This window comes from Xenopus tropicalis, chromosome 4 (assembly GCF_000004195.4).
Source record: "Xenopus tropicalis strain Nigerian chromosome 4, UCB_Xtro_10.0, whole genome shotgun sequence".
NCBI lineage: Eukaryota > Metazoa > Chordata > Amphibia > Anura > Pipidae > Xenopus > Xenopus tropicalis.
In genome coordinates this window covers 23,736,124-23,758,305 of record NC_030680.2, presented here as the reverse complement: position 1 = coordinate 23,758,305, position 22,182 = coordinate 23,736,124, and the positions used below count along the sequence as shown (strand labels likewise).

Here is a 22,182-nt window from a genome sequence, read left to right as displayed (position 1 = left end):
TTGATCAATGGGGCACGGAAGGATTGAATGATTCTGTGGATGATGTTTCCTTACCTGGGCAGAGGAATTAATATGGCGGCCCTCTATGTATTAATAAAGGTTTATTAAATTATTATTTATGCCATTATACAAGAATGAAAGCCACAGAAAAAGTAGGATTTCTAAAAACCCTAACCTCTCAACAACCAGCATCAGCCAAATCTGCCCTTTCCCTACCTGTTGAGAAGAAGTAGAGTAGCACAGTGGGGTTGAAGGGTGCCATCTTGCACCACCAGTTAAAGCTAATCTGGACTTGGCTACGGTCACGTACAACAGAAGATCTAATGGCGCATGATTGTGTCCATCAACTGGGTTGGACTGGGCCAGTGGGGCACTGGGAGAAAACCCAGTGAGCCCTAGCCCTTATGGGTCCAGCTGACCCCACGCTGCTGCCTGCCCAGGGATCTTTGGACCCAACTTGATCATTTTGAAATAGCCAAAAGTTTTCAGGTATGTGATCGGGGAGGGGGGGGGGTAAGAGTTTGTAAAGGGGCATGAAGAGGAGTTTGCGAAGGGGTGTAGGGGTGGTGGGCTCCTTTACCCTCTGCTTCTTCTTAACAGGTAAGTAAAACAGGGCAGATTTGATGGGTGGGGGGAAACTGGTGCATTATGGGAATGTGGGAGGGCTAATCAGAATGGCTGAATGACTTATTCCCTATAGCAGTGTTCCCCAACCAGTGGTTCCTGAGCAACATGTTGCTCCCCAACCCCTTGGATGTTGCTCCCAGTGGCCTCAAAGTAAGTCTTAATTTTTGAATTTCTGGCTTGGAGGCAAGTTTTGGTTGCATAAAACCCAGTGTAAAGCCCAACAGAGCATTCTATATGCTGCCAATTCACATAGAGGCTACCAAATAGCCAATTATAACACTATATTTGCACACCGAGGAACTTTTTCCATGCTTGTGTTGCTCCCCAACACTTTTTCCATGTGAATGTGGCTCAGGGGAATAAAAGGTTGGGGATCCCTGCCCTATAGTTTTACTGAAATTGTATAGTTTCAAAAAGTAGGCCAGTGGCTTTTAAATTGTTTGAGGGGAGTAGCCTTTTTATTCAAGCTCCTCCAATCCCAGCTTTTAGATCAAATAGGATCAAATCGGGGATGAACATTTATTTTATAGCCAAAAGGTGAATAGTGGCATCCAGTTTATGCACTAAGGGGTGCTCTGATCAAATACAGGACCTCAAAGAGAAGCTTGCAGCAAAAATCCACAAACCACTGGTATATTTTCCCTTTAAAGCAAACTGGGTGAAATGAAAATGCACCTTCAGGTAACAAAGGGAAGTAGGGAAGTTATAAGCGAATCATCTCTAGCAAAGGTCACCTTGATCAGGACCAAGGAATGTGAATTTATGAAGAATCCTATCATGTTCTACTGCTAAACGTTTCTTTTATCCCTGACCTGCAATGATGTCAATACCGATGATGGATGAAACACACTTTTGCTCCCCAAGTTGTTTGAAAAGATATTTATTGCGCTGATCATTGCTAATGGACTGTAGAGCTGGTATTTCCATTTCACACGAATACCGTCATGTTCAGACTCGCAGTAATGAAGGCACTGTCCCTCCGGCTAATAGAAAGTTAGTAGCTCTGCAGGTATCCGTTTGCTCTCTCAGGATCCTCATCATCTTCTCCTGGAAATCTGCTCATCACACATATATGAGCTGGAGGCGTACAAGGTGCAATATACACATATTTCTACAGAGTGCAGCAAGAATATTTAACCTTGGCGTAGACATTGACTTATGCTTGTACGAATGCCTGGCTGCTAAGCTGAATATCAGATGTTATACACTAAACATACCACCAGGAGGGGTGCCTAAGGATCACTGAAGATTAAATTCAGCCAGGTGGTTGCCTTGGAAGGCATTGGCGAATATGTTGTGTAGCATGTATCTAAGTTGTAGATTTGGGCCACCTTGTCCATAGAAACAAGCACACCCGATGTATGAGCAGGGCTGTCTTTAGTAGTGGCAGAGAACCTTGTGTGAAGCCCATTATTCATCTAAAGCAGGGCTGTCCATACTTGACCCATGAGCTTTCTGTTGAGTTACTGATAGGTGCTGGAGTTTCACTTGAAACCTCTAAAGGGTTGCAGGCTGGTAAAGATGGATATAAAGTATTAATGTAGCCATCTTGTTCTACTGTTGCCATCTTGCCCCAAGCTTTTGTGACCTACAGCCTGTGTTCTGTGGGGTACTGGGCAGTTGTGAGGTTGCGTGTTAGGTATTTGGATTGACTCACCTTTAGCAAAAAGATGCTACAGAAAGGTTGGGCTAGCAGAAGTCAGTTTCAGTTGGCCTCGGTCCTGGTACCCACAGCAATCAATCAGATGATTGTTTTCATTATAGCTATAGAGCAAACATTATAGTAGAACTAAAATACCCTCAGCTTGCCTTGATGTAAAGTCTCAATGTCATGTAAAGTTGCTCTTTGCATAACAATTTAATATTTTACCATAGCAACCTGGAAACAACTTACCATAGCTAGATACATATTCACCCTTATCAGCATAACATAAGAAAAATCTAGAATCCTCTTTACTTTAAACCATAGGATTCTTTGCTTTCTGTAATATCCATAATTTGCAGCCTTGAAGTGTTCTTCATACTTTGCATTATGCATCCTCCCCCTTCCCCCAATGACAAGCAGTGAGGGCAACAGAGCACAGAGTAGGGGTAGGCAGAAGACATACCTGCCTGGGGCCCCCTTCCCCCACATCGTTGTGCCCTAGACCGGTGCCTATTGTGCCTACCCCTAGTTCCAGCCCTGCAAATGGTCCTGTCTGGTCTAGGCCCTACTCAAATGTGAATTGGTATCACTCAGATTTTATAATGATGAATCAATAGCTGCTAAGAATTCTGGGATGCCGTATATTCAGAACGCCACAGTTTGTCATCTGTTTACGTGAAAAAAATCTTTAATCAAGTCCTTGCTCAGGTCTTTTCAAGTCTTGCTGCGCTGCCAGCCCATAATATTGCTCATAAACGTGTATATTGAGCATGACATCATCTTACCACGTTACTAATCTCCTGGGACACCATATTTGCCAGTTTTTAAGGGATTAGTGCTCAAATCAGGTTTGCAGGGAGCCCTAGGTTCCCTGGTTCCCAGATGATAAAGACAAGGCTTTTAATTACAGTTGCAGCTCACATGCTAATTGCTTGCTAATGTGCATGGATTGACCAAACCCACCCGTAATCCCTAGGAGTTTGCTGTGTAAAACATACAGCTCTTGTCTGACTTCACTGAAGCATTTAACATATTAGATCATCGTGACATTTCTAACTAGTCATTATTCTGCATGCTCAGAAATGATTCAGAGCCATATTACTTCAGCACCCTCCTTAAAGCTCTGTTCTATCACCTCAGTGTTTCTTGAGGGACATAGACCTCTCTCATAAGAGCTTCAGATGATAGAAGAGACATTTAGGAGGGTCTCAAGCTTTCAGCAAGGACTCAATTTAGTATAGAACCCCCTCAAGAGAGCTTAAAATGAGAAAAAGACATTTAGGAGGGCCCTTGGTCATGCACATATTGCTCCCTTGGTGGGAAGGTTGGGGTTAGTAGGTACTGAAAAGCAAGATGGTGACAATAACGCTTAGACCAGCCTGAAGCTGCTGTTACAGTAGGGGTGTTCCTCACAAAGGTTGGATACAATAATAATGAGGTTGTCCTTGGTGTTGAAGTTCAGCAGCTTTAGAAAGGCCACAAGGTGGGCAGTTCTCAGTCCCCACCAAAACCAATGACAGCTAAAGAGTCATAGATGGGATATATGAATAATAAATGAGTTTATGTGGTTTGTGTTGAGGTTTGGTACAATTAGGGAGTGAACAGGGTGGATCAGGGGTGTGGCCATGCATGCTAGGGGCAATTTATTTCTGTTGGAGCCCAATGTTACTTGTTTTCAGGGCCCACAATTTAAGGGGCCCTGGTGACCTGTGGGCTAATAATTGGTGCCTCCTGGGGTGCTGCTGACTTAGTAGTTACTGTTGGTGGTCTTGATAACAGGGTTCCGTATAGTCTGTTTGCCCTTATGAGTTACAGGTACAGAAACCCTGTTAAACCAATACACAGATCTCTGTTAGGGGTCATTTAATAAGAGTTGCGGTAGGTCTAGTAACCCATTGACCACTGAAACCATTGACTAATAAATGCTACCTGCACATCGGTTGCTATGGGGTACCAGACCTTGGTTTTATGACATCACCTCCAAAACCCAACAGGCACAAGGGCTGATAATTGCTGCATTTGTGAGTCATTAGCACTAGGGATGCAGAGAATCCAGGATTCGGTTCTGGATTCGGCCAAGATTCAGGCTTTTTCAGCAGGATTTGGATTCGGCCAAATTCACGCTCCTGGCCGAACGGAATCCGAATCCTTCGAAACACGTGACTTTTTGTCACATAAACACGGAACATTTTTGATGTTGGTAGGGCGGCTGGGTAACAGAGGAAGCTTTCTCTCCGTGCATAGAACCGGAGTCTGGACTTTGTACTGAGTGACTGATGCTTCAGAAGAGAAAATTCCATTTGAATATTGTGGGGAATCAGCAATCTCTTCTACACACAGAAAAGCCTGACAGAATTCAGCCTGGGCTGCTCAAGGCCAGAGAGACAATATGAGCGTGTTCTGAGCAGGAATCCACTGAGGTTAACGACAAAACAGGCTTTATATGTGATATTAACAAGCGACAGATACATGCGCAGCACCCAGGGGGGCCTTTCGGGCGATGGCCTTGGATCTACGCAATTATTTCGGAGGCAAAAAAAAATGTCCCTGCTAACTGAACAGAAGCGAGATGGTGTCAGTTATACTGCAGATTCAGTCACGCCTGCCCGTCACAAAGCAATATGGAGGACTAACAGAGAGCCGGCCAATAAAAACCAAGGAAGGATGTAACGCTCTTTAATAAATGTAAGCGCAAAGGCAAAGGGCAAGAAGGAATTCAGAAATACCCACCTTTAAATGCTAATAGTGGGCATCTGCAATAATGCTTGGATTTTGGGGAGAAACAAGGCAGAATGGCCTATTCTCAGCAATTCCTTTATAGTTTTTGAATTACTGGCCTTACTCTTCTGACTCTTTCCAACTTTTAAATGGGGGTCACTGACCCTGCAGCCAAAAATGAATTCCTCTATGAGGCTGTTGTTATTGTTACTTTTTTTTACTCATCTTTCTATTTATGCTTCCTCTATTCATATTCCTGTCATTTCAAACCACTGCCAAGTTGCTAGTTTAAATTGGATCCTAGCAACCAGAATAGCACTCTCTTCATGAACAAGCCGTTTAATAGCCTGGAGTGGTTATTCACAATCTTATTCCTCTTCCTGGATACTCTTGGAGACCCGGTGCTCCATACAATAATCATTGGGGGGGAATGTGTCTAACATTTTGCCCCCCCCCCCAGTGATTATGATCATCTGGAATAACTGTATAATATTCCAATAAATGGGCAAATTACTTCTGGTACCATAATAACACCTTGCATCGGATTATACTAAATTTAGCCATTTTATAGGTTTATCTGATATATGAATTATTAAAGGTGGTGCTGGCAGCGCTTCTGCATGGGGGGATCCAATGAAATGAGGTATGCCACCATAACCTTATAAAACTGGAGGCATGTAATGGCCGTACTGAAAACTAATTAGCAGCTCCTTTACATGCATTCTGCATGGCTGCACAGAAACCAGTTGATGGAGAATGCAGCCGGGTTCCATTTGCAACCATTAATATATATCATTTTTCCTGATTTATGTAGGTTTTTTTTCTCAGTTTGGGGCCCCAGACTTCCTTTATTAAACAGGTTATGGTGGCAGATGTACTGGGGTAGGAGGGCCCCTAAAGTGGCAGCACCCCAGTCCAGTTCAAGTAGGGTTGAGTTAGCCTGACACCCCCCCACAAAGGTAACCAGTAAAAAAGCCACTTAAATATCATGATTTAATATATATACAAAAGTATCGGACCCCTTATCCGGAAACCCGTTATCCAGAAAGTTCCGAATTACAGAAAGCCCATCTCCCATAGACTCCATTTTAATTAAATAATCACATTTTTAAAAATGATTTCCTTTTTCTCTCTAATAATAAAACAGTACCTTGTACTTGATCCCAAAGGAGATATTATTAATCCTTATTGGAGCCAAAACAATCCTATTGGGTTTACTGCTTAAATAATTTCATTAGCAGACTTATGGTAGGAGATCCGAATTACTGAAAGACCTCTTATCCGGAAAACCCCAGGTCCCAAGCATTCTGGATAACGGGTCCCATACCTGTATATAATATACTATATTAGTGGAATACTATATGTATAACACTAATATGACTGTATTGTATGCAGAAAAATGTAGATATATGTTTCTTATAAATGGATATAAAAAGTACATTTTCTATTTATCCCCAGTTGCCCAGCTGAGCAGAACTAGGGTCAGAACCAGAACAGGGAATAAACAGAGAACAGCCTTGGGTTACTTATAATGCAGGACAAATTCTGTGTGTGTCCAGTTGTGCAGTGAGGATTGTGTGTGTGTTTGTGTGTATATGTGTGTGTTTGTGTATGTGTATGTTTGTGTGTGTGTTTGTGTATGTGTGTGTGTGTGTATGTGTGTTTGTGTGTGTATGTCTTGTTTTTCTACCATGGACCCCCCCCCCCCTTCATCTCCCAATGAATTCTCCTGCTGCTCAGAAGACAACTCCCTGTAATTGGAATATTTCTGCCTCTCATTTCTGTTTTTTTCTTATTATTTTTTCAAATTCCGACTGCTCACAAACACTAATTTATAATTTATAACACAAGGAACACAAGCTCCTCCCTAAAATGCCATTAAGGCATCCAATAAAGCTGCCGTTCCCAGTCGCACACGCTGTCCCAGTTTGAGGCATTTCTTCCCCCCTGTAAATCAGATGGAGCTGCCTGAGATCACCGCGGGCAGCCATCATTAACGATTCCAGCAGCGCTTTCCTTTAATACCGGCTTAAATTTATCATGGTATGGGAGAAAAAACCTAAACGTTCCTTTATTCTCTGGAGATGATTTATCAAGCGAGTGGGTTCTGTGTTATTTCCAGAGACTTTTCACCAGTCAAAGCACGGGGCTTTCATTAGATCTAACTGGGTCACCATTGAGTGTTCTGAATTTTAGACATAGAGGTGTGAGATGCAAACAGCATAGGGAGCGGAGCTGTGACCCTTCTGCTGAATTACAGCTCCCAGCATGCCATGGGGATATAGAGAGGCTTAGTTAAATGGTTTAGGCATAGATATATAGGTGCGTTTGAAAGACTTGTAATTGGGGGCGTGAAAGTTTGGATGGCAACAAATGGGCATGGCGCAGGTTTTCTGCCACAGAACATGGGAATAGGCAGAATGAAGAGAACCTAGAACCTAGCTTACCTCTAGAGTGCATTTGGGACTGCCTTTAGTTACTATAGGGCCCCAGTCAAACAACCTTTTACAGGAGCCGTACACAGGTCTCTCCCTACTATACCTGCTATCCCACAGCCCCAGTCCCTTCCCAGAGGCTATTATCCCCCCACTGCTACTATAGGCACCATCTCTCCCTACTATACCTGCTATCCCACAGCCCCAGTCCCTTCCCAGAGGCTATTATCCCCCCACTGCTACTATAGGCACCATCTCTCCCTACTATACCTGCTATCCCACAGCCACAGTCCCTTCCCAGAGGCTATTATCCCACTGCTACTATAGACACCATCTCTCCCTACTATACCTGCTATCCCATAGCCCCAGTCCCTTCCCAGAGGCTATTATCCCCCCACTGCTACTATAGACACCATCTCTCCCTACTATACCTGCTATCCCATAGCCACAGTCCCTTCCCAGAGGCTATTATCCCCCCACTGCTACTATAGGCACCATCTCTCCCTACTATACCTGCTATCCCACAGCCCCAGTCCCTTCCCAGAGGCTATTATCCCCCCACTGCTACTATAGGCACCATCTCTCCCTACTATACCTGCTATCCCACAGCCACAGTCCCTTCCCAGAGGCTATTATCCCACTGCTACTATAGGCACCATCTCTCCCTACTATACCTGCTATCCCACAGCCCCAGTCCCTTCCCAGAGGCTATTATCCCCCCACTGCTACTATAGGCACCATCTCTCCCTACTATACCTGCTATCCCACAGCCCCAGTCCCTTCCCAGTGGCTATTATCCCACTGCTACTATAGGCACCATCTCTCCCTACTATACCTGCTATCCCACAGCCACAGTCCCTTCCCAGAGGCTATTATCCCCCCACTGCTACTATAGGCACCATCTATCCCTACTATACCTGCTATCCCACAGCCCCAGTCCCTTCCTAGAGGCTATTATCCCCGCACTGCTACTATAGGCACCATCTCTCCCTACTATACCTGCTATCCCACAGCCCCAGTCCCTTCCCAGAGGCTATTATCCCACTGCTACTATAGGCACCATCCTCTCCCTACTATACCTGCTATCCCACAGCCACAGTCCCTTCCCAGAGGCTATTATCCCACTGCTACTATAGGCACCATCTCTCCCTACTATACCTGCTATCCCTCAGCCCCAGTCCCTTCCCAGAGGCTATTATCCCACTGCTACTATAGGCACCATCTCTCCCTACTATACCTGCTATCCCACAGCCCCAGTCCCTTCCCAGAGGCTATTATCCCCCCACTGCTACTATAGGCACCATCTCTCCCTACTATACCTGCTATCCCACAGCCCCAGTCCCTTCCCAGAGGCTATTATCCCACTGCTACTATAGGCACCATCTCTCCCTACTATACCTGCTATCCCACAGCCCCAGTCCCTTCCCAGAGGCTATTATCCCCTCTTCTACTATAGGCACCATCTCTCCCTACTATACCTGCTATCCCACAGCCCCAGTCCCTTCCCAGAGGCTATTATCCCCTCTTCTACTATAGGCACCATCTCTCCCTACTATACCTGCTATCCCACAGCCACAGTCCCTTCCCAGAGGCTCATGAACCTGCATTTGTACCAATGAACTCTTTCAATGCTCAGGAATTGTTTTGCTCACTGATTAAATAGATAATGGATGTGGTTCAGACATGTCTGTCAGAGAAGCCCAGCTGTAATCATTGTTGATGTGGTCCTTTCCTATTAAACATTTCTCTTGTTTTGCAGCCTTACATGTTGCCTCTTCAGTGTGTCCGTGTGTCCTTGCCGCTATCTTCCTGTCTGCTCTCTACCTCAATTGATTATAGCCAGTCATTTAACTCACTAACTTTGACCTGTCTCTCCTTTTCACACACAGCTGTACCTTCATCTTCTCACTTTCCTCACCCGCCTTTTCCCTCTTAACCATTGTGCCCATTTTTAACAGGGCAGAGAAAATGTTACCTGCTGGCTTTGTGATTCACCAGTGCTGAGTGCCCATACTATGTAACTCCGTGTCTCTTTCTCTTGTTCTATAGTAACTCTATGAGCTGTTTGTTGGCTGCTTCTCTGTGCTTCTCCTGTGCATGCAGGTTCTCAGTCTGTCCTACTCTCTGCTAGTCTCAGTGGTGCATCCGGCGGCCTCTCTATCCAGCCTCTAACTGCCGCTCCCACATTTCAAGCTTTCAGGGGGATTTTGGAAGTAACTCATTATAAACAGCTCCCCAAATACAACATTGCGACGTTGCTAACGTACATATGATAACTAAACACATGTTAACTTCATCGCTTTGCTGGTTCCACCTTCCACTGCATTAAAACGCCCCTCAACTCAGTCCTCTTTCCTTAATTATATAATTAAGTCTTGAAAATTAGAATTGCTATATTTTTGCATTCATTTGTTCTTATAGATGAAGATGTTAATTCAATTAATACAAAGTGAAGCCAACCAGTGATTATAATTTTCATACAATACATAGGAGGAGATCAGCCAAGCCTTCTTAACAAATCAGTCTAGCAGAGAAAAGTTTCCAAAGCCTGACAGTTGTAGTAAGATAATAGTTAAATGCCTTCAGCCAATGGTGCACATAGTGATTTTTTGGTGTTTCGGGCAATATTTTCCCCATTGGTGGCAGTGGGCATTGAGCAAAGCCACCATCGCTGTCAATTTGAAGGCCATTCCTTCCCAAAATTGCTCAAAAATGGCTTTTCAGGCAAGATGCTTGTAGCAACATCAGTACTGGCGTTTCCAGGAATTCCAAGCAGAACCTGGTGGGCAAATCCTGAGATCACTATGTGTGCCATAGGCCTTATAAAACTCTACTTCTACTCACCACTTCTATAGATAGGAGTTCACAAGACTCTATCCCTAGTCAGTCATTCTCTTTCGGTGGAAAACATGGTAGTGCTGAGATCTTAGATGTATCCTTTATTACTACCTTGGTTTTCTGTACCCCAATAGACAAGGATCTTATGATGTCAGCTGTATCCAGACTCTGCCATTAGCCATCATATATGTGTATTACACACACAAATAGTAATTCTATTCATTCTCTCATTAAGCGCTTAAGTAACGAGTGTCTATGGCAACCAGACATACAATAGACAGTTATGTAACTATAGACTTATTAAGACACCTGTGGAAAATGTCATTTCTAATTGAGTGCTAGGAAGGCTTCCCTACTGGTTGGCATTCTAGATGCAGCAAATGAATAAAAGCACTTGGATTAATGTCAAACTGTACCTACTGTTGGGTTCTGGCACACAGAGTGGTTTTAAGCATTGGGCTTACTGCAGTTTTTAAAAGTCAGCGCCAAACACACAAAATCCTTCTTCCCCCAAAGGAAACATCCATCTCTGCAGTCACGTGTACCTGGCACGGGATTTGGAATAGCTAGATACTGAAAATCTGGAGTCCTGATATTAATAGAGACAAGGAACAAAATGGTGGGTTTGTAGAAATGGAGAACCTTACAATCTCCTTAAATAGAGGTCTGGTCCCCCAAAGGAGACTTTCACAACACTGAGAATGCTCATATACGGACAACAATGTCCTCCAAGCTTAAAACAATACCTTTTGTCTTTGGGGGGCCTCCCCCCTCCTATCTGAAGTCTATAATTCACTTCAGTCCTTCTCTTTTGCTTTTCCTTTGTTGTCCTATTCTGTTAGCTGGGACTCCTCAATGTATAACAGCTGGCATTAAAGGGAAGCAAAGGAGGCAATGTTGGGCCTGAGACCACTCCATGTGCCATCCTCCTAATACAGTACTTACAGTTTACACCCTGTCCTGGAAACAAACTAAAGTCTATTGATAGGAGTGAAGTCATGTGACTGTGTTATGTGGAACCAAGGAACTGACACTCAACATAAAACTGGTTTCTGCTGTTCAAAAATACCTAGCAAGTGCCACATTAACCTAAAGTTGAAATGGTTACCCTAGTCCATTTCTGGGGCCCCAGGTTTTGTCCCCAGATCAGAGCATTGGATATATGGATTTTAAGACCAGCTTTTGATTTCTTGTTTCTTTTTGAAGATTACAGACAGGTGGTAAAACCACAAGTGCGTCAGGAGTGCCGGGGCAAGGGCAGTCAGAAGATCCTGATCGCAAAACAGATCAACATGCTTCTGTGTCCGATCTGGTGAACTCTCTGACGAGTGAGATGCTCATGGTAAGTGACTCTTTACTTTCTGGCAAGTTGTTTTATGCATGTTCACCTAACGTGAGGCCTGCAGAGTGTGGAGGTCACCCTGACGAGCCTACCGTGCCAGATTCTAATGCTGAATCAATAAGCATCCGCAGGACGGAGAGGAACTGGCTTCTCTCTGGCACCGACCCAAAGCAAACACACAAGGGAAAATAGGAAACTGTAAGGATAGGGGTAGAGCAAGAAGAGCAGATACAGTGAGATAAAGAGGGAGTGATAAGAAATTGTATGGAGAAGTGATAGACAAAGAATCTAGATATACAGAGGAAATGATTGTTGGAGTTACTGAAAGAGAAAGAGAAGGGTGGCAGTTAATGGGGTGAAGAACAAGGGATGAAGTCACGGAGTAGAGGCACAGAAGCAGAGAAAGTAAGAGACATGAGAACATGTTTGGAAGCAGAGAGAGAGAGAGATTCAGGAGAAATGTACAAATACATGTAAAGGCAGATATTGATACAGGGGAGTCGAGACCGTAGATGATGTGTGGATGGAAAATGGCATGGTATCCTTTAGAGCACTTAGACAAACCAGGGAAATACCAAACAACCTTTGGCTACAGTATATTAGAATTAAAAAAAGCTCAACAATCTGCTCACAAAAGAGAATCAACAGTAATATGCAGGAATCGCTTGCTGTCCTAAATTAACAAACGCTCCACTAAAGGGTTAATTTCCACCACTTTGCAGACTTCCCCCCCTAGAACCCCAAAGGCCTGCCTGTTAAATATTCTTGGCAAAACTGCTACCAATCAATATCATCGTATATTTACCACTGAAGCACTTTTCCCAGCCAAAAAACTTATAACACAACACTGGAAAAACTCTGCATTTTACTCTGTGAAAAACTCTTATTGACAATGTAAACTGGTCATATATTCCATGTTTGAACTGTATATCTCAACTACTGTAATGCATATTTTATATTCAACAAAAACTACCTGAATTAAAAAAAAGGCAGATATTGATTGGATGAAAGGTTAGGGTTGGCAGGGCTCTGGAATAAAAATAATTATCAAGAGTACTGTACATGTAGGGTGGCAGGAGCATAAGGACAGGGGAAGCAGAGGCTACAACTACTGGGATTTGGGATATAGAAGGTCCAGTGAGGTCATGACTGATAAGTAAGTTGTATTTGTGCTTGTGAAACTGCCAATACTTACTTATTCTGGGGGCTTTCAAAACTAGTTTGCTGTGGGGCCCAGTAACCTCTAGCTACAGGTATGGTTCTTACTGTTGGTAGGAGATAGAGACATGGAGGTCTAATGTCACATCCAAGGCATTCTACATACTGTGGGACGTCCTCACACCCTGGTAGTTTTATTAATGGAGTTGCATGGAGTTACCTTCTACCTTGGTTCAACTTTACCCCTTGTGTTTGGGGGAGAGGAAATAGACACCTCTTTATCTTTTAGCATTAGGATTCCACTTTCTACAGCGGCTCAGGGGAGGACCAGCATTTTTTACCCAGTGGCAATGATTGGATGGTAGAGTTGCATTTTCAAACAATCAGCCAATCTGGATCTCCCTGGCAGAGTGAATAATAGTACCTTTGTATTGCTCATCTTGTGGAATCATTTGGTTTCCCGTGATAAATCAAAAGGGTGGTTCACCTTTATGTCTTCATTTTTCTTCTTTTTATAGTTTTTATCATTTTTTGCCTCCTTCTTCTGCCTCTCTCCAGCTTTCAAATGGGGGTCACTGACCCCAGCAGCCAAAAACTATTGCTCTGTGAGGCTACAATTTTATCATTACTGTTACTTTTTATAAGTTACCTTTCTATTCAGGCCCTCTCCTGTTTATATTCTAGTCTCTTGTTAAAATCAATTTCTGGTTGCTATGGTAATTTGGACCCTAGCAACCAGATAGCTGTTAGAATTCCTTACAGGAGAGCCGCTACAAAAAAAGCTAAATAATTCAAAAACCACAAATAATACAGGTATCGGACCCCTTATCCGGAAACCCGTTATCCAGAAAGCTCCGAATTACGGAATGCCCGTCTCCCATAGACTCCATTTTAATCAAATAATTCAGAATTTTAGAACTGATTTCCTTTTTCTATGTAGAAATAAAACAGAACCTTGTAATTGATTCCAACTAAGATATAATTAATCCTTATTGGATGCAAAACAATCCTATTGGGTTTAATTAATGTTTTATTGATTTTTTAGTAGACTTAAGGTATTGAGATCCAAATTACGGAAAGACCCCTTATCCGGAATACCCTTGGTCCCGAGCATTCTGGATAATGGGTCCTATACCTGTACAAAATGAAGACCAATTACAAATTTTTAAAAACAACAAATAATACAAAATGAAGACCAATTACAAATTGTTTCAGAAAATCACTCTCTACAAGGTGAACAACCACTTCAAATATTCACTTGTGTCTTCTAAAAGCGTTTTGGGTTGCAACCAAAAATGGTCCCATATGATATTCATACGCTCTATGATTAATTATCTAAGTCCGACCTTTAAGTGCCTGGTACCATCTAGTGTCCTATTGACACAAAAAAATGGTGCCATTGTTTTTAACATACGCAGCTCTAAATCTGCAATGAATATAATATTCCTTCATTATTTTGTGTTTGCATCTCTTTCATTGGGGGGTTAATGGTTTTTCCCTGTCAAGGGAAAAGTAATGGGAAAGTCTAGACAGAAGACCTAGATAAGCAGTAATGGAAGATGCACTAAAGCATGTCCTCTATTCTCTGCCTCTATACACCATTATCTTTTAATCAAGTTCATAAAACAGTAGCCCACCAAATGCGTTCCCCTCGCAGCTCACATGTCAGGAGTCTGTAGCGTGTAGCTTCCCAAACAGTATGCGCAACCGCGTCAGCCGAAAGCAAAGCGGAAAGTACATGCTGTCAGGAAGCCATCAAGTCCTGGGATGTGGTATAAATGAAATAGCTGCGCTTATTGCATGCCTATAAAGATCTATACAGTCATTTAGATGCTAGGATTAATGACAACAGAAAGCAATTAAAGGGAAAGTCTGAATGTAATGAGAAAAAATATATTTGCTACTGGGTAGATAGATATGGCATCAGGGAAGGCTTGGCTACAGCAGAGAGAAAATGCATGTGCTTTCAGTCCAGCTGTGGGGCTGTTAATTATATGCCCATGTAGACATAAATAGATTATTAGGCCCAGGGCAACCTCATGTGTTATTGCCCTAAGGAGTTTCTAGCAGGGTGCTTGAATAAAGATACGAGACCAAGAGGACCCCAAGGGCATGAAAGTGCAATTTCAGACACTTTCATGTTTTTTTTACCCAGAAAGCAGTAATTGTGGCACTGAGGTGAGGGGGTGAATCAAAACTATTTGTGCTGTAAATGATGTGACTGGCAGGAAAGTGACATCTGCACATGATTGTTTAGAGGGTACAACAGTGAGGACCCTGCATGGCAGTGGTGGCTCCAGGGTTCTCCTGTGTCAAAAGACACACTTGTGTGAGATTCAGAACAGGAGAAGGGTGGGCTCAACAACGCCAGGTTCAGTTATAGGGAAATACAAGCACCTTTTGTAATTGGGGTCAATTCAGGCAACGACTTTATCCATTTCTGCACAACTGCATATTCCCCAAGACCCAGAATGTCTAAAATGATTTTACTGGGGGGGGAGCAAAATCTTTAGATTATGGAAATTCCAGGGGGAGCAAATACAATGCAATCTGTCCATTTTTACCATAATGCACCCCTTCAGGGGGTCATATACACACTACATTCAGGAACTTTGTACAATTGTAAACTTGTTACCTGACCCCAGCATGTATTATACCACCAGAAACAAGCTTTGATATGCCATTCAGATGGGTATCACCAGGAATAGTCTTTGATAGGCCATTCCAATAAGTATCACCAGGAATAAGCTTTGATAGGCCATTTAGATGGGTCTTACCAGGAATAGTCTTTGATAGGCCATTCCAATGGGTATTGCCAGGAATAAGCTTAGATAGGCCATTCACCAGTCAAATCAAACTCAAAGTATCTAGACACATGGCCCCAGGGACCCAGGGAGTTTAGTTGGATTCTGCCCAATGCCCAAAAATATTAATTTCCAGTCATCCAAACATCTGGGCTACTAGAAATTGCTGGGGCATGTGTCCTGGGATAACAGCCCATTGTAACACCCCTAGCTTGTATTTCAGTGACAGCTGAGATGGGCATTAGCTTGGACCTTGTTATAATACAGTGTAAGGGAGAGAGCGATCTATAAAGCGGGGAGGCAGAATGGGGTAAGGAAATAGGAGAAATAAGGAGAAAGAAACCTTGAAACAGTGCCCCGTAATCCATCTTTTTCTCATTAAAAGCTATTTCTAGAGCAATCAAAGGCAGATAGAGTTTCTGCGGCGTTGATAAAAAAGAGATTAAATAACCATTGCTTGAGAAATTCAACCCTTAGTGCATTAAACATTAGGGGGGAAAAAAGATGTATTCATCATATGGAAACCTCAGAGGGATGTATATAGGGCTGCGATCTCGGCTTCAGATTCCCAAAAAGAAATCTTGATGGAAACCACAATCGCAGTCTCTTTAGACAGAGAAAAGCTCTAACACGTGACCAACGTTTGTACTATATGAAGGAGATATCACAGAAATGTAGGTGGGAAAATATATTTGTTAGAAAATAAGGGGATCCATTGTAATTAAGCCTCAGTATTTATATACATTACTGCTACCCTGAGCAAAGAAATAAAACTATATATTCATATCTGTTTTTAATGACATTAAACATTACTTGAGAGATATTAAACGATACATTAAAAGCCAATGAAACGAGTTATTTGGGGCGCTGGATCGCAGAGCCGTGATGGAGTGGCTAATACGAATATGTTCAATACGGAGAAGCAATGATACATTCTAGGTTCCGCCATCTTTCCCTTATTCATTACTCACTGACATTCTTATTTCCTGGGCCGTTTTTAAGGATAAACAGCTTTTGGCATAAATGAGAGAGTCATGGCCCGTAAGTGCTCAGGCGCAGAACATAAATCAACGTCTCTGCAGAGTGATGTTGGAAATGGCTATTCTAGATGATCAGGAGATACACTTTTTTTCCATCTACATCAGGTCCAACATTATTATCGTTGCCCCTTTGTTTAAATGACTCCTTCTCTCCAGGTTGGACTTTAGGTGACAGTTTGGAGATTATCTTGTGCTCTGACTGTCCACCTGGACAAGATGAATTCTAATTAGAAATGCTTGATATTGTGTGACCTTCTATGCCCTTGAAAATGTTTTTCTTTTGGTATATACCAAGCTCAGTATGCTGATGGGGATATATTGGTAACATTAGTCTGGCAGTAAACCAGATCATGCCTCCTACACATTCCCGCTAACAACAAGTGCTCAGAGGAGCATCAAAAGAGAGCTGAGGCGGAAAACCTTGAGCGTTATTACCTGAGACAACTCCTAGCGGGAAGGCCCAGTAGCCAACAACAAACGGAGCATCACTAGAAACATAACAGTGAACTGACAGGTTCAGTGAAATGCAAATCCACCTTCCTATGTACGGGGGCCCTGAGCTGCGCCTCTTTGTTGACCTAACACAGCCAGGTTATACAGGGAGAACTGATGGACGATGCCAGTTTATAGCTTTCCAATGGGCACTGCTGAACAATTAGGCCATAAAGAAGTTAATCAATCAAGCTAAGAGATTAGGTCTTTGAGCGGGTCGGTTTAGAGGTCAAGGTTCTGAAGAGAAAGATTTCAATTAAATATTTAATAAGGATTGCTTTTCAGGCAGATCTATCGATGGTTTTCAGGCTGGTATGTGGTGAGGCCAAGGTTAGGGGTAGGTCTGTGAAACCAAAGCTTTTTATAGAGACATTACATAATTTAGCAGAATAGTCAAGGGATGAAGAGTTTTTGATTAAAAACTGTAAGGTAGAACCATCACGTCATGTCTGTAGTTTATTAAGCCATGTATTGGGCACACGGATGGCTTCCCTGACAAGTATGTGAATGAAAACAGGTCAGGGTGGGTTTGAAAATCCCATCAAAGACCACTTTGGCCACCATTGTATTAGCCCCATTTAACTCAGCACAATCAGTTAATGAACCCCTTATTCGGCAACCTTGATGTATGGCCAGCTAAAGACAAAGGATCAAAGTCACAGTTTGTTCCAAGGTTCCACACTGTTCTATCACAAGTTCCTACTATGATATTATGTTTTTAGCATCTCCAGGGAATCCTGTAAAAAAAGAACTGTTCTTAGTCATTAGCCTTGTGGCCAAACAATAGCATCAGCCCAGGTACCAATGGCCAATTCAGGTAAAGATCCCCTTGTTTAGTATCCTTAGCAAATAAGTGGACCTTCTGGTATATAGACAGCTAAAGTGAAGGATCAACATGTCAATGTTCCACATTGATCTGTCTAGAACTGTCGTCCCCAACCAGTGGCTCGGGGGCAACATGTTCCTCACCAACCCCTTGGATGTTGCTCTCAGTGGCCTCAAAGCAGGGGCTTATTTTTGAATTTTTGGCTTGAGGCAAGTTTTGGTGCATAAAAGCCAGGTGTCCTGCCAAACCGAGCCTCCTGTAGGCTGCCAGTCATCATAGAGGCTACCAAATAGCCAATCATAGCCCTTATTTGGCACCCCCAGGAACTTTTTTATGCTTGTGTTGCCCCCCAACTCTTTTTACATTTGAATGTGGTTCATGGGTAAAATAAAGTTGTGGATCCCTGGTCTACAAGTTTCCACTATAATATTATTGGGCTTATTCATGATCCCTAGGGACACAAGTGCAAGAGCATGTCCCTTAGTGCTCATTTCCTAAGCACTTGCACCCCCTTGAAGTCTGTGCTCTCCACTGTGTGTATGATAAGAAATCTGGCATTCAGCGAAGGGCACAGCAGAGCCTTGTCCTTTGGAAAGGCAGTAAGAAGAGGCCTCCGATGCTGTGCATCCTGCCACTCCTACCTTGTGCATCATTCTGAAACCTACACCTACATGCCCCCCCCACCTCCCACTCCGCTTGCTTAACCCAATATTGCGCAGAGGCCAGCGACTATTTGCACAATGACACACGCAGTTGGCAAAGTACAAAAAAATGTTGGCTTGTGCGCTTTTTTTCACTTTTCTCACTGCGTGGGACATCGTACACGAGCCCTTATATTTTTAGTGCCTCCATTAAGATCTGAATATTGAAGACGTGTCAAAATGTTCCTGGAAAACATGTCAAAAAATAATTGCTCCAGTGTTCTGAGTACAGCTGCCAAGAAGGCTGAAGGTAGAGCACCTGTCAAGGTTTGAAGTGCAAGTGGTTGACAAGTGACATATAATAGAGGTGATGCCCATCCTAAAGCCCCTTGTCTTCAGACACAGACAAGCAGAGGGGGTTGGCAGGGGATTTATACTTACTTCTGCCAACTTCGGGCAGGGCTTGAGGGGAGGTTATGCATTAAGGCAAGACAGTACTGATTGAGCTTGTGCTCTGCCATCAAGACTCTACCTATTTACCTGATTTATTTGCTCTGTGCCGTCTTTGCTTCATTTCCCAGTTGCTGTCCATTTAAATCTTTCCGCAGCTTGTCTAAGCACGGGGGTATCCAACTGTGTGAGTCTCTTCCTGTCGGTCAGGCAATTCCTGAGAAAAAGTCTGTGCAGCACATGCGTCCAGCTTCATGACTACTTATTAGTTCAAAGAACTGTAACTGTATTTAAAGGTAAACTAACCTGCAAAATAGAATCTAATCTCTTGGGCTGGCTTAATTAATATCATGGCATGGAGGTATTGTGTCACTTCTCTTAACCAGCAGCCCTTGGACACACCAGCTACACTCCAGCCATGGTAATAGAGTAGTACACACAAAGCTGTATATTAGGGCTTCTGGTTGTCCTGATTCTAATCAAACAACCCCATGTGTATGCTGATCTGTACTTGCCCAGTTTCAAGATATAAATGGTTTCTTAATGTACCTTCCCTGCCTAACTAACTTGCCATAAGTGGCGTAACGATAGAAGAAGCAGTCACGGGGGGAGGGGGGGTCCGGACCATGGTGTCTGCTTTCTCCATTTTACATATAAATCCCCACTCCACACCGGAGAGCTGGATTTATATGCAAGGAAACATTCAAAGGGGCTACACTGCGGCTCTTTTGGAGATATTTTTTGCAGGGGCGCCAGGAGCAAAGTAGATACACCACTGTCAGTAGCGCATTGCAAACTGCTGACCAATGCAGGAATCAACCAATTAGAGCATGGGAAATCTGTCAGGGACTCACAGCATGAGTGTGTTGCTTGTGTCTGTAAATAAATGTTTCATTTATTAATAAATAAATGTATTAATAATAGAGAATTCACAGCAAAATAGTTAAATACATAAACACATGTAAAGAAATAATAATAACTATACAGTATATATATGAAAAAGATGTCATGCACATATATCTCATTATCTACTTTTCAATCTTGAATGCAGGCGGAGCTGTTGAAGTCAGGGGGTGGAGCTGGTAAAGTCAGGGGCGGGCCAGTGACATTTAGGGAAAGGGTCAATAACAGGGTTTGGCAATGACACAGCAGCCTGTGATTGGTCAAATGACATGCCAATCAGGGGAGAGCCCCTACTGGGGTCCAGAGCTGGTAAAAACCATACTGTCCAAAACCGGACAGGAGGTAACACTTACCCTAACTGGCTGAGCCCAACCCCCTGCTACTGCTCCAGGCCTCCGCTGAGTTAGCCTAGTGAGCTTCTAATAGAATAGTATCAGCCATAAAGCATGGCACAACTGCTGCATAGTGAGTGTAAGGAAGACGGCTTCACCAATTGTTTGTGATAACTAATAACTTCTTTAAAATGTAAGTAAATCCTTTTTACTTAAAACTGCCCCACTTTATTAAACGTCACACAAAACAAAATGGATTTTTGATATTGCTTTAAAAGGGACAAAGATCACAACAACGGGGTAAGTTTCCCACCTGTATGTCACACAGAATTTCTGCAGCTCTGTTGTGTTACCTTAAAATTCACTCTCCTTAACATTTATAGCCTATAAGGAACCGGCCAATCATAACGGACAGATGGAGCAGCTACACAGTGCCATCTCATGGTGTTAGGTTGCGTTACAGCTGGTATGTTCATAGAGTTGTGAGGGCGGGGGGGGTGTGAGTTTGCAGATTGGACCATTGTGGGTTTTTTTCAAGAATTTCAAGTTGTAAATGTAACTGTTATTGAGCAGTTTCTGTCACCTCTGAAGCAGGCAGTAGCTCCAGGCTGCAGGGGTCTGTGTCAATAGGTGCAGCACAGTCGCTCCAAAAGAATCAAATGCACACATTCTCCTGGGTCTCCTGGATCCACCCCACACGTCAACAATGACGTCTCTTACATCATTGCCTCTCCCCATTTACCCCATCTAGCCTTTTATGGTCCAAAGAAATCCCCACTATTGATGCAGCTAGAATCTTTGGGCTATAAAGCTGGCAACCCCATTCATAAGAGCCGGCTGGACCGGTGTATTGCCACTTATCACCTGTGGCCAGGGCAGATCCAGGCATGAAAATGTGTGCACAGGGTATTTGTTTTTATATTTTGGGTGTAATTTGTGGCAGGGCCCAGGGGACCAGTGGTCTGATAACTGGGGCCCCTTGGGATAGCCCTCCTAACTCAGTATTGCTAACTAAACATGCAGATCCATGTGAAGGTGAGAAAGATGTTTTTTTGGATTGGGACGTGTACGTTGTCATGCTTATTTACCCTGTGCCCCATTGTAGTAACCCACAGCAACCATATGGATATTTGGTTTTACTATTATACCTGCAGTAGACTGATCATAGATAATTAATTATTGATTGCTGTTGGTTAACTGTATCATAGGAAAATTGCCTACGGTTACTTCAGGAGGGGAATGTGCCCGTGTGGCCTTTAAACAACATAAGTAATACATAGCTCATGACTTTACTGTTTGTTAAAGTTCGAAGGGGACCTATTGCACACCTTCCTCAGGCCACCCAAACTGGTGGTTAAATGGGTTTCTCTCTGACTCAGATGTAGTTAACAAAATTCATGACAGTCTAGAAGAATTTTGGCAGCCCTTCAACATTAACCCAAATGGCTCAGATCCTTTGCCTTCATATATGAACCTCCCTGACATCTGAGCTCTTAGTTGGAACCAGATAAGGCATATTATGTCCTCTCACAATGCAACTAAGCCCACCCTTGAAGCCTTGGTCATTGAGAATAGATGCCGATACCCATTTGTATCCTTGGCCAATACTTTGCTGCTCTATCTTCAGTTGACTTCCATAGATCTCCTGGAGCTCTCTAAAATCATTCACAGTTTCCATTATTCTGCTTCCTGAAACATGGTCTAGAAGCTGGCAATCTCTTTCTGGGTTATCCTCTAGTGGTAGATATTGGTCATACAGCAGATAAAGTAGTTTTTAACCACAGAACATAAAGACTGTTTATAAACCTACCTATACCCCATACCAGAATGGAAGGAATAAAGGGATATGATGTATCTGTCAGCCCTAATTGTGGGAAGACTCAAAAGTCATTGCTTGGTCTGAGAACCTTATCTTCTGGGTCATGTAGAAT

At 43.1% G+C, this 22,182-nt stretch overlaps 1 protein-coding gene across 7 annotated transcripts in view; it reads left to right on the top strand.

Moving 5' to 3' along the window:
• Positions 1 to 22,182, top strand: part of syt7 (synaptotagmin 7) — a 202,941-nt gene that overhangs the window by 160,627 nt on the left and 20,132 nt on the right. For all 7 annotated transcript variants that reach the window (XM_031900272.1, XM_031900275.1, XM_031900276.1 and 4 more), the window contains 1 exon segment: positions 11,470 to 11,605. In XM_031900272.1, coding sequence (XP_031756132.1) covers positions 11,470 to 11,605 — 136 coding nt within the window.